Here is a 13957-nt window from a genome sequence, read left to right as displayed (position 1 = left end):
GAATTCAAAAGTTGGATGATGAGATAACTAAATTGAAACTTAAAATTGAAAATTTTCAACAATAATTTTTTCCTTTTAGGATATATATATATATGTAGGTCACGAACATATCTTCTTCTTTTTACTTCTTTTTCTTTCAGTCATAGATAGATAAAGCTAAATTTTCACTCATATATCTTAGCATTTTTTTGGGTCTTTTTAGCCCTAAATTAATGTTAACACATCAAAATTTTTAAAAAGACAAAAATCTAAAAAAACAGAGACTAGCGATGGTTGTAGTAATAAAAAGAAGAGAATTTCCCTTTTTGTTTGATGATAAATGCACTACCAATGATTAACACGCACTAAAAAAAACCAAACCAATGATTAACACATTTGAACTCTACAAGAGATTTAATCTCTAAAGAAAAAAGTTGAATTTAAATATTTTTCTTTTTCAAAATTTTAATATATTAACATCACTGCGCCCATTTTATTCCTTTCTAAGTTGGCGGTCGTCTTTTTTCCTTTAAATAACAAAATCAGCTTTGCTTTTACCCTGTCGCCTCGTAACGCAGTAAAGCATGGCATCTATCTGTATGTTCTTATTCTCTTATTGACAAACATTGCAAAAAAAGAATAAGAAGAGTATAATGCAAGGCATGCCATTGGTATATATTCTTTTGATCTTTTTCAGTGAATCCTCTCAGGGATGAGGCATTAGCTTTGAGCTAAATAGACAACACATAAACCAAAAGGTACTGAGATATCAACTAAATGTGAAAAGCTTCTAAAATAGTTTTTAAATTTTAAAAGCTTTTTAAAATTTACGAGACCCTAAAAGGGTCTCGTAAATTTTAGATCCTAAAATTTAGGAGACCATAAAAAATAAGTATGAGAGTGAGAGATTACATATCAAATGAAGGGAAGAGACCCTCTATTTATAGTGATGGGAGGGGCAACCATATGTCAGGTGGCCTGATCTATTTGGAAAGAATCTCGGAAGGTCTTTAACCGACTTTTGCGGGGGTTGTTTTGACCAATTCTATCAGAGGTTGGCACAGGCGTGTGGATATGTGGGCACACGGGCGTAACCGTGGTACCTCAGGTGACCTTCACTTAGGGGCATGCACGAGCAATGACCTGAGAGTTTGCGAAAGAGAGTGTAACACCCGAAAAATTCTTGAAGTCTTAAAGGTAATTTCTATTGGGACCATAAGTGAATTTTTCAAAAAATTTGGGACTATAGTGTAATTTTTACAGTTTTGAGTGACCAAATTGGCTTCAGGGGGTGTCCTGGAGCTTAGATTTTAAAGGATAGTGATATAGTATTGACGAGCTTTTCAAGACGTAATTTATGGCATCGAAAGAAGTCGAATTAGAAAAAGTTTCCGTTACAGCTATGATTCAGGTTGAGAAACCTAATCATTGTAGGAAACTTCCAAAAAGTCAACGAAACTTCAAAAAGACTTCAATTCTATAAGTAGAACAAGCCTTAAGTGGTTTCGGGTTGAAAAGAAAGGATTTACGGCCAAATCGTTCATTCGGTTCTAAGTGAAATTTTTTAATTTTGCCCGAGGGAGGTCTAAAAGATATTTTTCCTAAACTTTCAGGGATGAAATAATGAGTCTAGATCTTGAGGGTCTTAATGGAATTATTTGAAACTTAGGGGCTTCAAGAAAAATGGGCCAAGATGCAAAAAAGAAAAGCTGGAAGGGCCAAAGTGTAAATGTTAGAAGTCTGCAAGTGTGAAACCTACAAACTCACGTGGCCACCAGAAAAAGCCAACAATTCTGGTGATGGGATGACGAAGGCTGGTCTGGGGAAGGTTGTTTGTGGCTTAGGGAAGCTTGGAGGCCAAGCCTTGGCCGAGAGATGGCCAGTATATGGCTGTAAATAGGGGCTGAGGGTTTTAATTTTTAGAGTATCAAATTGGTCATGTGTTGGGTTGTTTTTGAAGGATTGGATAGAGGGATTTTGCTCCTCGTGGTTGGGAGAGCATTTCTGGAGAGTTTGGTGAGGGTTTAAAGTGATTTGAGCAAGATTCGAAGCTTGGCCAGAAAAGCGAAGCAGATGCTAGAGTCAGACCTATAACTTGCCATTGGGAGGGCTTTCAATGGTGTTTTCAGGCCAATAGGGGTACCATTGGGATCGATTGAGGGAGAGCTTCAAGGGTGTGTGATCAGATCAAGCATTGGAGTAGTCACCGGCGGCCGGAGCCGGAGAAGACAATCAACGCGTGGGCTTCACCCGCTAGTCTTACTCTCACAACACGTGCTAGCGTGTGAGGGCGCGTGGCTAGGTATTTTGTTTTGGAATTTTTTTAATATTTTCCTAAAATTATTTTATAATTTATGGTGCAAAAAAATTTAGGAAAATATATGAGGAGATATTTATTTTAGAATTATCGAGGGAAAAATAGGAAGAAAATAGAGAAAATTATGAAAAAATTGAGAAAAATAGATTTTAATGTTCCTTTAAATAAATATGATGTCTAGGGAACATTGAGCCTCTAGGTTGAGTAAAAATATGGTTTGGCACAAGAATTGAGGTCGTGTACAAAAATTGAGGCATTCTAAGTACGTTTGAGGTGAGTAGTTCTATCCTAAATACTTGTTTTAATTATACCTAAACTTGATTTGATTGCATGGAAAAAGATTTTGTTGCATGTGAACGGTTTAATCTATGATGGTTGTTTTCATGAGGGAGGTTCGTCCCTAAATGTTTTATGCATGTGCATTGAATTTGGTGTGATAAATTATGTATATGAAATATTATTTTTAACCATGCATTAAATCATTGTAAACAACATTGGCATATTTTTGTGTTTGTTCATGTGGGATGTCAACCTATGATATGACACTTGAGTGATAGTGTTAGAAAACATGATCTGATCATACGCAACGGAAAATAAAATATGATTTTATTGGTATCACGTTTTTCAAATCTTACGGTTAAATTAAAGACACAAAACGAAAAGTTACCTCGAAACGAAATCTAATTTCGTAGTTGATAACCCGCTTGATATCTCCCATGCTTGAGATGCTGAGTCGGTCCACCCGAAACCGTCAAGACTTCAATAGACTTGAGAGAAAAAAGGACACGAAAATTTTCTCTAAACTTTCCGTTTTTGATCCAACGAATTGATTGATCGGATTATGGGTTCTATGTTTTATTTATAGACAAAAAACCCTAAACTCTAAGTGCTATTGGGCCGGGCTTTAGGTGCTAGCAAAATGCCCAATCCAAATTAATAATTAAATAAATAATCATATTACTTATTTAATTATTCTTATTTCTTAAATAATTACACTTATAATTTAGTAATTCCATAATTACTAAATTTACCCCATTTTCTTTTAAAACGATTTCTATTGGGTGGGACTTTCTGGGTTCACAATTAAATTACCAACGAGAATTAATCAATTATTAATTCTCACAAAACATGAGTGACATCTAGCAATATGTCATGATTACCCAATTTAATATGAAGCGGGAATGTGAACCTTACACTATGGTGCCCTGCAATACAGTCCCTCTATCATATTATATCCCGACGAGATATGAGATCATGGTCAGTAGGTCAAATCTCTCGATCTCGTCGTATGACCAAATCCAATAATTACACTCGACTAATATGACACAACCTCTACAGAATCCAAATTATGTCGTCATATTACCTCGACCAAGGATTTATCGTTAAGTGACCACTGAATCGCATAGGATATCCTCCTCGTATATCTCGAGATGATAGATTCCATGTTTGATGCACACATACCTCGTGTGTCACTGAACTAGGCACAAAGATACGTACAACTATCCCTAATTAGGACAACCATATAATATCGTTGATATCTTAATCCACTAACACACAGATATCCATGTCATCTCAGGTCTAAGGACTAATGCAAATCTGTAGTTAATATTGAATCATTGACCCGTGAGATAAAACCCATGTGATTCAATATTAATAGTCCCGTTCAGTGAACTCGTTCCTATAACGAGCACCCACTCGTCTTCCTTCTGTATCTTATATAGAGTGGTACGAGACCCACCAATCTTGTCTTTCGGTATCTTATATCGAACAAGGAGGAAGACGATGTGTCGGCCTTTGCGAGTTACTAATTATCCAAGTTAGGAACTCTATGGCTAGGAACATATTTATAGTATAACGTATTGTGGATTATCCATCTCAATTATTCTTAACAATTAAGAATGGTATCCACTCCTTATTATACTAAAGGATATTTATATGTTCAATTCAAATCATATTGTAAATTAAATTAAACATAAAACTTGCCATTAAATAAGGTTTAAAGAATTACAAGATCAAGCCCTATTGTGTCACTAGAACTGGTCTTAAGGGCTTATATCTAACAATCTCCCACTAGCCCTAAGACTATTCTGAATGGTATCTCATACCCCATCTATCTAGATGAGAATCTAGTTGCTTCTGGTTTATGGCCTTGGTCAGTGGATCTGCTGCATTCTTTGATGTATCTACTCTCTACACATTGACATCTCCTCTGCCAACAATCTCTCGAATGAGGTGGAAGCGTCTCTCAATGTGTTTGAACTTTTGGTGAGACCTCGGTTCCTTGGCTTGCACTATAGCCCCATTGTTGTCGCAAAACAAGGGCACGACAGACTCTATTGCGGGAATCACTCCAAGTTCTGTCACGAACTTCTTGATCCAGACGGCTTCCTTAGCAGCATCGGATGCCGCGATATACTCGGCCTCTATAGTAGAATCAGCGGTAGTATATTGTTTGGAACTTTTCCAACTGCATACTCCACCATTGCAAGTAAACACATAGCCTGAGATAGACTTTCTATCATCAACATCTGATTGGAAATCAGAATCTGTGTAACCTTCCACTTTAAGTTCTCCCGTTCAATATGTAAGAATCAAATCCTTAGTCCTTCTCAAGTACTTAAGGATGTTCTTAATAGCAATCCAGTGTTTCTCACTTGGATTAGACTGATATCTGCTTGTAACACTTACAGCATGAGCGATATCGGCCTAGTACATAACATCGCATACATTAGGCTTCCTATTGCCAAAGCATAAGGAATCCTAGACATGCGATCTCTCTCTTCTTGTGTTTTGGGACACATATCCCGAGAGAGGTGGATTCCATGTCTAAAGGGTAGCAGGCCTCTCTTGGAATCCTCCATGTTGAACCTCTTCAACACTCTTTCTATGTACTTGGTTTGGGAGAGCCCTATCAATCTCTTGGTTCTATCCCTATAGATCCGAATGCCGAGAATGTAGGCAGCTTCTCCCAAATCTTTCATGGAGAATGTACTTGACAACCATACTTTTGTTTTTGATAGCAATGCTACATCATTCCCAATGAGTAGGATGTCATCAACATATAAGACCAAAAACGCAATCGCGCTCCCACTAACCTTTTTGTATACACAGGGCTTGTCAACATTTTGAATGAACCCAAACAATTTGACTTCATTATCAAAACGAATGTTCCAACTCCTGGATGCTTGCTTAAGACCATAAATGGATCTCTTAAGCTTGCATACCTTCCCTGTTTATCCTTGGGTGTGAAGCCTTCAGGTTGTTCCATATAGATATCCTGATCTATATAACCATTTAGAAAAGCTGTCTTCACATCCATTTTCCAAATCTCATAATCATAATGAGTGACAATGGCTAGTAGAATCCTAATGGATTTAAGCATGACAACTGGAGAAAAGGTTTCCTCATAGTCAACACCTTGCCTTTGACGATAACCTTTTGCCACTAGTCTTGCTTTGTAGGTCTCTACCTTTCCATCCAAACCTATCTTCTTCTTGAAGACCCATTTACATCCAATAGGTACTATAACTTTTGGTGGATCTACAAGAGTCCAAACCTGGTTCAAATACATAGAATCCATTTCAGATTTTATAGCCTCTAGCCATCTTTGTGAGTCGATGTCTAACATCACCTCTCGGTAAGTGGTAGGGTCATCTGAGTGATTATGGTCTCCTACTACAAACAACTCTTGTCCACTTAGGAAACCATATCTCTCAAGTGGCCAAGGTATCCTCTCACTCCTCCTATTGGGAGGTGTAAGACTCGGTCTTGACTCTTCACTTGGTAATTAGACATCTTGTGGGATAGATTCAGGTTCGGCGAACTCTTCACCAAGTTCTATTTTCCTTTTTGTTCCACCTTCTTGAATAAACTCTTTTTCAAGAAAAATGGCATTTTTGCTAACAACTACTTGTTGCAGCTCAGGAATATAGAATTCATATCCTAAGGTATCCTTAGGATAACCTATGAAACTACTCTTTAAAGATCGAGTCTCCAATTTTTCTAATTTAAGCTTTTTCACAAAAGCTGTACATCGCCAAATCTTAACATGATTAAGACTTGGTTTCCTACTAAACCATATCTCATGTGGTGTTGTAGGAACTGATTTGGAAGGTACTCTATTTAGAAGGTATATTGCAGTAAGAAGGGCATGACCCCATAGGAACAATGGTAAGTTAGAATAACTTAACATGCTTCGGACCATATCTAATAGAGTCTGATTCCTCCTTTCTGAAACCCCGTTCAGTTGAGGCATTCCTGGTGGAGTGCGTTTTGAAATAATACTCGAGACTTTAAGAAAATCTTTAAACTCGTGACTTAGATATTCACCTCCACGATCTGATCGTAAGGCTTTTATCCTTTTACCAGTTTGATTTTCTACTTCAGCTTTAAAATCATTGAATATCTCAAAAGATTCAAATTTATGTCTCATAAGATAAACATATCCATATCTAGACATATCATCTGTAAAAGTTATGAAATACTGATAACCCCCTCGGGCCATTACATTAATTGGCCCACATACATTGGAATGTATGAGTCCCAACAATTTTGTAACTCTAACCCCTTGTCCAACAAAGGGTGATTTGGTTATTTTACCTAGGATACAAGATTCACATGTTGGATAAGGTTCAGAACCCAATGGGCCAAGAAGCCCATCTTTCTCCAACTTAGTGATTCTATCATCCCCTATATGACCCAATCGATGATGCCACAGAATTTTGGGATTTGGGTTATCCCTTTGTCTCTTGTTATTATTCATTACACGCAGATTTTTATCATCAACAGTTATATTCAAAATGTAAAGACCATTGACAAAATTACTAGAAGCAATCAATTTATTTTCAAAATAAATCTCACAAACATTATTTTTAAAAGAAAATTCATAATTCTCTTTCACTAAAGCAGGAATATAAATAATGTTCTTAAAAGCTCCAAGTACACATAAACAATTGTTTAAAACTAAACTATGTCTATGCAATAAAGATAAAGTAACAGTGTCAATAGCCGTGGCTGCAACTCTTGCCCCGTTTGCCACCTTTAGCATGATCTCATCATCTGCGAGCCTTCTACTTTGCTCTAGATCCTGTACAGAAGCACAAACATGAGTTGTCGCTCTAGAATCTAGAATCCATAAAGTAGAACAATGAGCAATAGAAAAATACTCGTGAACTATCATCATACCTTCCGCTTCCTTCTTCAAGGAACTAAGGTAATCTTTGTAGTTCCTCTTCCAGTGCCCGTCCTTGCCACAGTGGAAACATTTTCCTTTAGCAACAGATTTGCTCTTCTTCTTACTTATTGTTTTGGCCCCCTGTTGTACTTGTGTGGCCTTTTTCTTACCTTTCCCCTTCCTAGTCTTACTGGAAGAGGTAATAGCTATCACAGTACCCGATTTCATGTTGCTCTGTGCCGTAATGAGCATATTCATTAACTCAGCCGGAGTACACTCTATTTTATTCATATAGAAATTTGATATGAAATTTCCATATGAATCTAGCAAAGACTGAAGGATCAAATCAATTTGGAGGTGAGGATTCAACTCATCCCCCAAACCCTTTAACTTCTCTAACAAGGAGATCATTTTGAGAACATGTTCTCTCACTAATCCTCCCGGAGACATCTTTGCCCTAAATAGTGCCTTAGATATCTCATATCTAGCACTCCGACTTTGTTCACCATACAACTCTTGTAGGCGTGTGATGTAGAGTACGCATTAGGCATATTCGCATGTTGACGCTATAATTCACTACTCATTGAAACAAGCATATAACTCCTAGCGGTGAGATCATCATATCGCCACTTGGGGAGAGTATCTTGCTCCTCTTGAGTAATGTTTTGAGGAACACTTTCCCCTCCATCATCATTAGCAAGCATGGGTACAGGAGCATCCAATACATAAGTAATTTTCTCCAAGTTCAAAATCAGTTTCAAGTTTAAGAGCCAATCATTGAAATTTGGTCCAGTTAATTTGTGCTTGTCAAGATTTCTTGTAAGTGGGTGTAATGAAGCCATTTGATGTATCGATAGAAAATAAATAGATTATTAGATATCTTATCTTCCTTAATTATTTGATTTTGGTCTTTAAATCAAACAGTGCCTCCCACTAAGTTTTTCAGATTCCTTACTCCCATTGAAGGAAAATGTGAATTCACATTGGCATGAATTCCAGTGGGTATTTGGATTTTTATCAAACTTATTACTCCTCACTTAATAGATTCTTGGAATAACAAATTCAATAAGTGGACAACTCTTGTCCAATACATCTCATGTACGGCCCAAATATTATTTTGGCTCCTAGTCCAATGTACCTCACATAATAGTTTCTTGGCAATTGAACATGGTTAAATTATACCATCATGCTGACAAGTCTGCACAGTTGAATATCAATCCCCTCACATAATAGGTTCTTGGGTCTCAATATTTGTGCATTCCCGTCTCATCAAATGATAAATAGAAATTAAAAACATTTTAACTAGTATGCAACCCCTATGTATCCATAGCCGGTCAACACACGAATCAAGATGCCGTAATCTCTACTGTGATGGAGAGCCCTGATTAAATTGCCTTAACTCTTAAGGTATAACCGATTACAATTTAATTTTATAAATATGGGAGATTTTTGGTCTAATTTTTAGGTCTCACTTTACACATGCAACGTTTTAATCATCATACATCAACTATGTAAAATAAACATTGCATAAAGTAGTCGATATGGTCATGGACTCAAACATGCATTCTAGGCACGATTCTAGCCATTGGAAACGTGTGGTGCATACATGGGTGCATAAAAAAAAGAAAACTGCTTATAACTATTACAAGCATAACCCATTTACATAAGGTCTTCGTTTCTTCGATTGTTTCACCTTTGATGACTCTATTCCACGTCGTGCCTCCATAAATTGAATTCTCGCTTCTACATTTATTATAAATTATTTTTACAATAAAAGCGAAAATAAAATTAAACAATTAATTTTACAACTGTTATCCAAAAAGGAAAATCTCAGCACGCAGGCCATCAAATAAAACAATCCACACAACACATACATCATCTATGTAGTGTCCTAAGTCCATGACCAATACCGATATGCGACAAGGCATTCACACCATGTTATTTAACAATTAAAAGCACATTATAAAATTTATGTGATTGTTGGACATGTGTATAACATTTATACCTTAAGTGCTTTCAAAAACATTTTTTTTTGAAATTAAATTTGCTGGAAAATATTTAAAATAAATTAAAAACAAAAAATGGAAAAGGGGGGGGGGGGGGGCGCCGCACGCGCGCAGCGCCTGCGCAAGGCATGCAGCCATGCAGGCCGCGTGGCCGGGTCCTTGGCTTGACCCATGAACTTGGCTAAGGCCGCGATCGCGGGTCAGGCCCGCGGCCGAGCAAAGGGAAGCTGGCCCAGCCCGCGTTGTGCCCTAGGTGGCTGCGAGCTATGCCCGCGTCGCGCACTCGCACACCACCGCCTTAGGTGGTGGCTCCCTTTCCAGGTGGCTGCTTAGTAGCCATTTCTCATCCCTGCGACCACTGTTGTCGATTGCGACGGCGGTCGCAGTAGCGGCCATGGCTGCGTTGCCCAACCCAACGGCACCTCTTCCTTTGGCAACGCCGCCCAGTGGTGCTAACCAACCTGCCGGCACTATCCAGCGGTGTCACGGCCATCAGCGCCGCTAACGGCGGCGGTGGCGGATCGAATCCACCACTTACCTTCCCCTGTTCCCTTCTTTGATTTTCTGCAATATATATATATCCTATATACATATAAATACATATATACTTTACGTTCCAACAAACACTTTTAATTGGAACATTTAAATAAAATAATCTTTGTTTTGTTCTTCTAGCAACATATACATACGTATATCTCATATACATAAGTTTATTTTTTATTCAAAACACAAAATAATGTCCGACAAACAAATAAATTAAAACCATAAGTTTGGAAAAATGATGGCTCTGATACCACTGTTAGAAAACATGATCTGATCATACGCAGCGGAAAATAAAATCTGATTTTATTGGTATCACGTTTTTCAAATCTTACGGTTAAATCAAAGACACAAAACGAAAAGTTACCTCGAAACGAAATCTGATTTTGTAGTTGATAACCCGCCTGATATCTCCCACGCGTGAGATGCTGAGTCGGTCCACCCTAAACCGTCAAGACTTCAATAGACTTGAGAGAAAAAAAGACACGAAAATTTTCTCTAAAATTTTCGTTTTTGATCCAACGAATTGATTGATCGGATTATTGGTTTTATGTTATATTTATAGACAAGAAACCCTAAACCCTAAGTGCTATTGGGCCAGGCTTTAGGTGCTAGCAAAAAGCCCAATCCAAATTAATAATTAAATAAATAATCATATTACTTATTTAATTATTCTTATTTCTTAAATAATTGCACTTATAATTTAGTAATTCCATAATTACTAAATTTACCCCATTTTCTTTTAAAACAATTTCTATTGGGTGGGACTTTCTGGGTTCACAATTAAATTGGCAACGAGAATTAATCAATTATTAATTCTCGCAAAACATGAGTGACATCTAGCAATATGTCATGATTACCCAATTTAATGTGAAGCTGGAATGTGAACCTTACACTACGGTGCCTTGCAATACAGTCCCTTAATCATACTATATCCCGACGAGATATGAGATCACGGTCAGTAGGTTAAATCTCTTGATCTTGTCGTATGACCAAATCCAATAATTACACTGGACTAATATGACATAACCTCTACGGAATCCAAATTCCGTCCTCATATTACCTCGGCCAAGGATTTATCATCAAGTGACCACTGGATCGCATAGGATATCCTCCTCGTATATCTCGAGATGATAAATTCCATGTCTGATGCACACATACCTCGTGTGTCACTGAACTAGGCACAAAGATATGTACGGCTATCCCTGATTAGGACAACTATATAATATCGTTGATATCCTAATCCACTAACACACAGATATCCATGTTATCTCAGGTCTAAGGACTAATGCAAATCCGTAGTTAATATTGAATCATTGACCCGTGAGATAAAACCCATGTGATTCAATATTAATAGTCCCGTTTAATGAACTCGTTCGTATAACTAGCACCCACTCATCTTCCTTCTGTATCTTATACAGAGTGGTACGAGACCCACAAATCTTGTCTTTCGATATCTTATACCGAACAAGGAGGGAGACGATATGTCGGCCTTTGCGAGTTACTAATTATCCAAGTTAGGAACTTTATGGCCAGGAACATATTTATAGTATAACGTATTGTGGATTATCCGTCTCGATTATTCTTAACAATTAAGAATGGTATCCACTCCTTATTATACTAAAGGATATTTATATGTTCAATTCAAATCATATTGCAAATTAAATTAAAGATAAAACTTGCCATTAAATAAGGTTTAAAGAATTACAAGATCAAGCCCTATTATGTCACTAGAATTGGTCTTAAGGGCTTATATCTAACAGATAGCACTAGGAAAGCATGCCAAGGATTAATGCCCACTTGTGATGGGAGCTTAGAGTGGACACTACCCTTGTGAGTCAACGAGTGGCGGGGCTAAGAGTGGACACCACCTCGGATCGGCTTAAGTGGCGGGGCTACCAGTGGACACTACCTTAGGGCCTTTAAGCAGTAGTATTGTTTCTAAGGTGGATGTGGATTCCCAGGGATAGTGTTAATCATCTTGTGGCCAGGGTTGGTGTTGACGTGATCAGAAAGCTTTTGAGGTGAGACGTAATCCTTGAGATGATTGTGCAGTTATTCCCTAGGTTCCTAAATTAATGTTGACCATTCTGTGTTGGAAGTGGTAACAATAGTTTTCTGTTATGTCAGGGAGAGGCATTGATGTTAACCTCTTAAACTAGGACAGTGTTGTGCCAATGTGTTAACATGGTTGTGTTACCCTTAGAGAGATTGCATTTCCCCCAGTTAGAGTTAAGTGCTTTGTGGGTTTCTCTTAGGTTGGGACTTGTCGTGATATTTCAATTTGTTTCAAGTCTTGCATACATCCATGAAAATGTTTTGAACTCTCACTTAGATGATTCAACATCTTATTTAGACTTTGTCCCTGAAATATTTAAACATTCTAAGTGAAAGCAATGGTGCGAAAGATAAAATGATTCCCGAGGAGTGACGACGATTAGTAGGTGGTTTGTCACATGTCTTTTGATTACAATGTATATCTTGATGATGTCATGTTTGATGATAGTACAATTTTCATGTTATGAATAAAATGGTTCAGTTATGTACCATTTGAGGTTTCGATCTAGCTTCCGTATTTATGATAATTTACTAGTCTTAACTTATTGATCCTTATTTTGGTATGCTGAGAAGGTATAACAGGATTGTTGGGGAACGATTTTTGTGGAGTTTATGTTGGAAAAAAATATATCCCCAAAATCTTACGTTATCTAACGGCCTAAAAAAAGCTGGGTGTTACAGTGAGTGTAGGCGCGAGCGAAGGCAAGTAGGGGAGGCTAAGTCTACTCAGTCACGTGTGGGGCTCGCAGGACCGTGCGCGGCTCCCTGAGTGGCTGTCACTCAAAGGTAAGGCATGAGAGGCCATGCCTTGTCCACGCTCGTCGTGTGGCGCTCGAGGGTGTGCTCTTCTGCCACCCCCAAGTGACCCCCACTCGGGGGTAGCATGCAACACCCCACATTCCAGGGCGTTAAAATATATGTCGGAATTTTTTTTTTTATATATACATCAAACAAAAACTAACAATAAATCTTCAACATAACCTTTATAGATAACACTCCCAAACATAGCGAAGGAATAATATACTTTAAATATAAGCGGAAGCAAGATCAGAACCTGTAAGAAACCTCAAAAACATAACATACGTGGGTACATAAACATCCTTCACCCAACATATCATTACAAATATTGATAAAACCTAAACAATATAGCTGAATGAAATAGATGGTCCTAACCCTACATGGGACCCATAAAATTTTTGTCAAGCTCATGCCTTGATCACTTCCTTGTCCTTACTTACCCTTCTGGCCGCTTGCCTCACTTGGAATGTGGAATATTCCAGGGACATAGTCCAATATGAGAAGATGAAATCTTCTAAGTGAGGGTTAGATAATTATGAATGAATGAATGATGCATGGACATGTATAAATAGATAATCTAGTGTAACTTCCTTGGCCCACCAGCCCGGCACGTAATCCTAGGTAAAATCCCGAACCTCTGTAAGATAAGCCTAACGTTGTTCCATTAATTGTCCTTGGAGAATTACGGCTACACTATCAAGGTGACATCCCAATCCCATGCATGAGTTTCAATATGACAATGATATTGTGCCATGTGAATATCATAACTTTTCATGCAATAAAATATGAACAAATATGACAAGGATGATCATAACTACATAAATATCATCCATAGAAAGGCAATCATGTCGTATTTGGGTTATAAGGATAAAATCGCTCACCTTACACAAAGTTTGGGTTACCTTGAAAAGCATGCACTTGTCTCGATTTTTGTGCCAAAAAATTCTCACCAACTATTTCACCTTAAGATATTTATTTAAATAATCAATAAAAACTATTTTTCTTAATTTTCTTACCTTTTTCTAAAATTATTTTCTTTAATAATCCAAAATAAATACCTACATAAATATTTTTCCATGATAAATC

At 37.5% G+C, this 13957-nt stretch overlaps 1 protein-coding gene across 1 annotated transcript; it reads right to left on the bottom strand.

The window, feature by feature from the left end:
- Positions 1–4486: 4486 nt before the first annotated feature.
- LOC127804548 (uncharacterized) lies at positions 4487–7919 on the bottom strand. Its single transcript, XM_052341423.1, has 2 exons — positions 7481–7919; positions 4487–4797 (listed from the first exon to the last, which is right to left on the bottom strand). The coding sequence occupies exons 1-2, from the start codon at positions 7917–7919 to the stop codon at positions 4487–4489; spliced, it is 750 nt and encodes a 249-aa protein (XP_052197383.1).
- Between the last annotated feature and the right edge of the window lie 6038 nt (positions 7920–13957).

The sequence above is a fragment of the Diospyros lotus genome, chromosome 6 (genome assembly GCF_014633365.1).
Source record: "Diospyros lotus cultivar Yz01 chromosome 6, ASM1463336v1, whole genome shotgun sequence".
Taxonomy (NCBI): Eukaryota; Viridiplantae; Streptophyta; class Magnoliopsida; order Ericales; family Ebenaceae; genus Diospyros; species Diospyros lotus.
This window is presented reverse-complemented; position numbering and strand designations above follow the sequence as displayed.

What these genes read in the sequence shown, in the direction of transcription:
- LOC127804548 (XM_052341423.1), bottom strand. Translation starts at nt 7,919, where the DNA reads ATGTCTCCGGGAGGATTAGTGAGAGAACATGTTCTCAAAATGATCTCC. An exon ending in CTTGAAGAAGGAAGCGGAAG is followed by an intron (nt 4,798 to 7,480) that starts GTATGATGATAG and finishes AGTCTATCTCAG; the next exon opens with GCTATGTGTTTACTTGCAAT.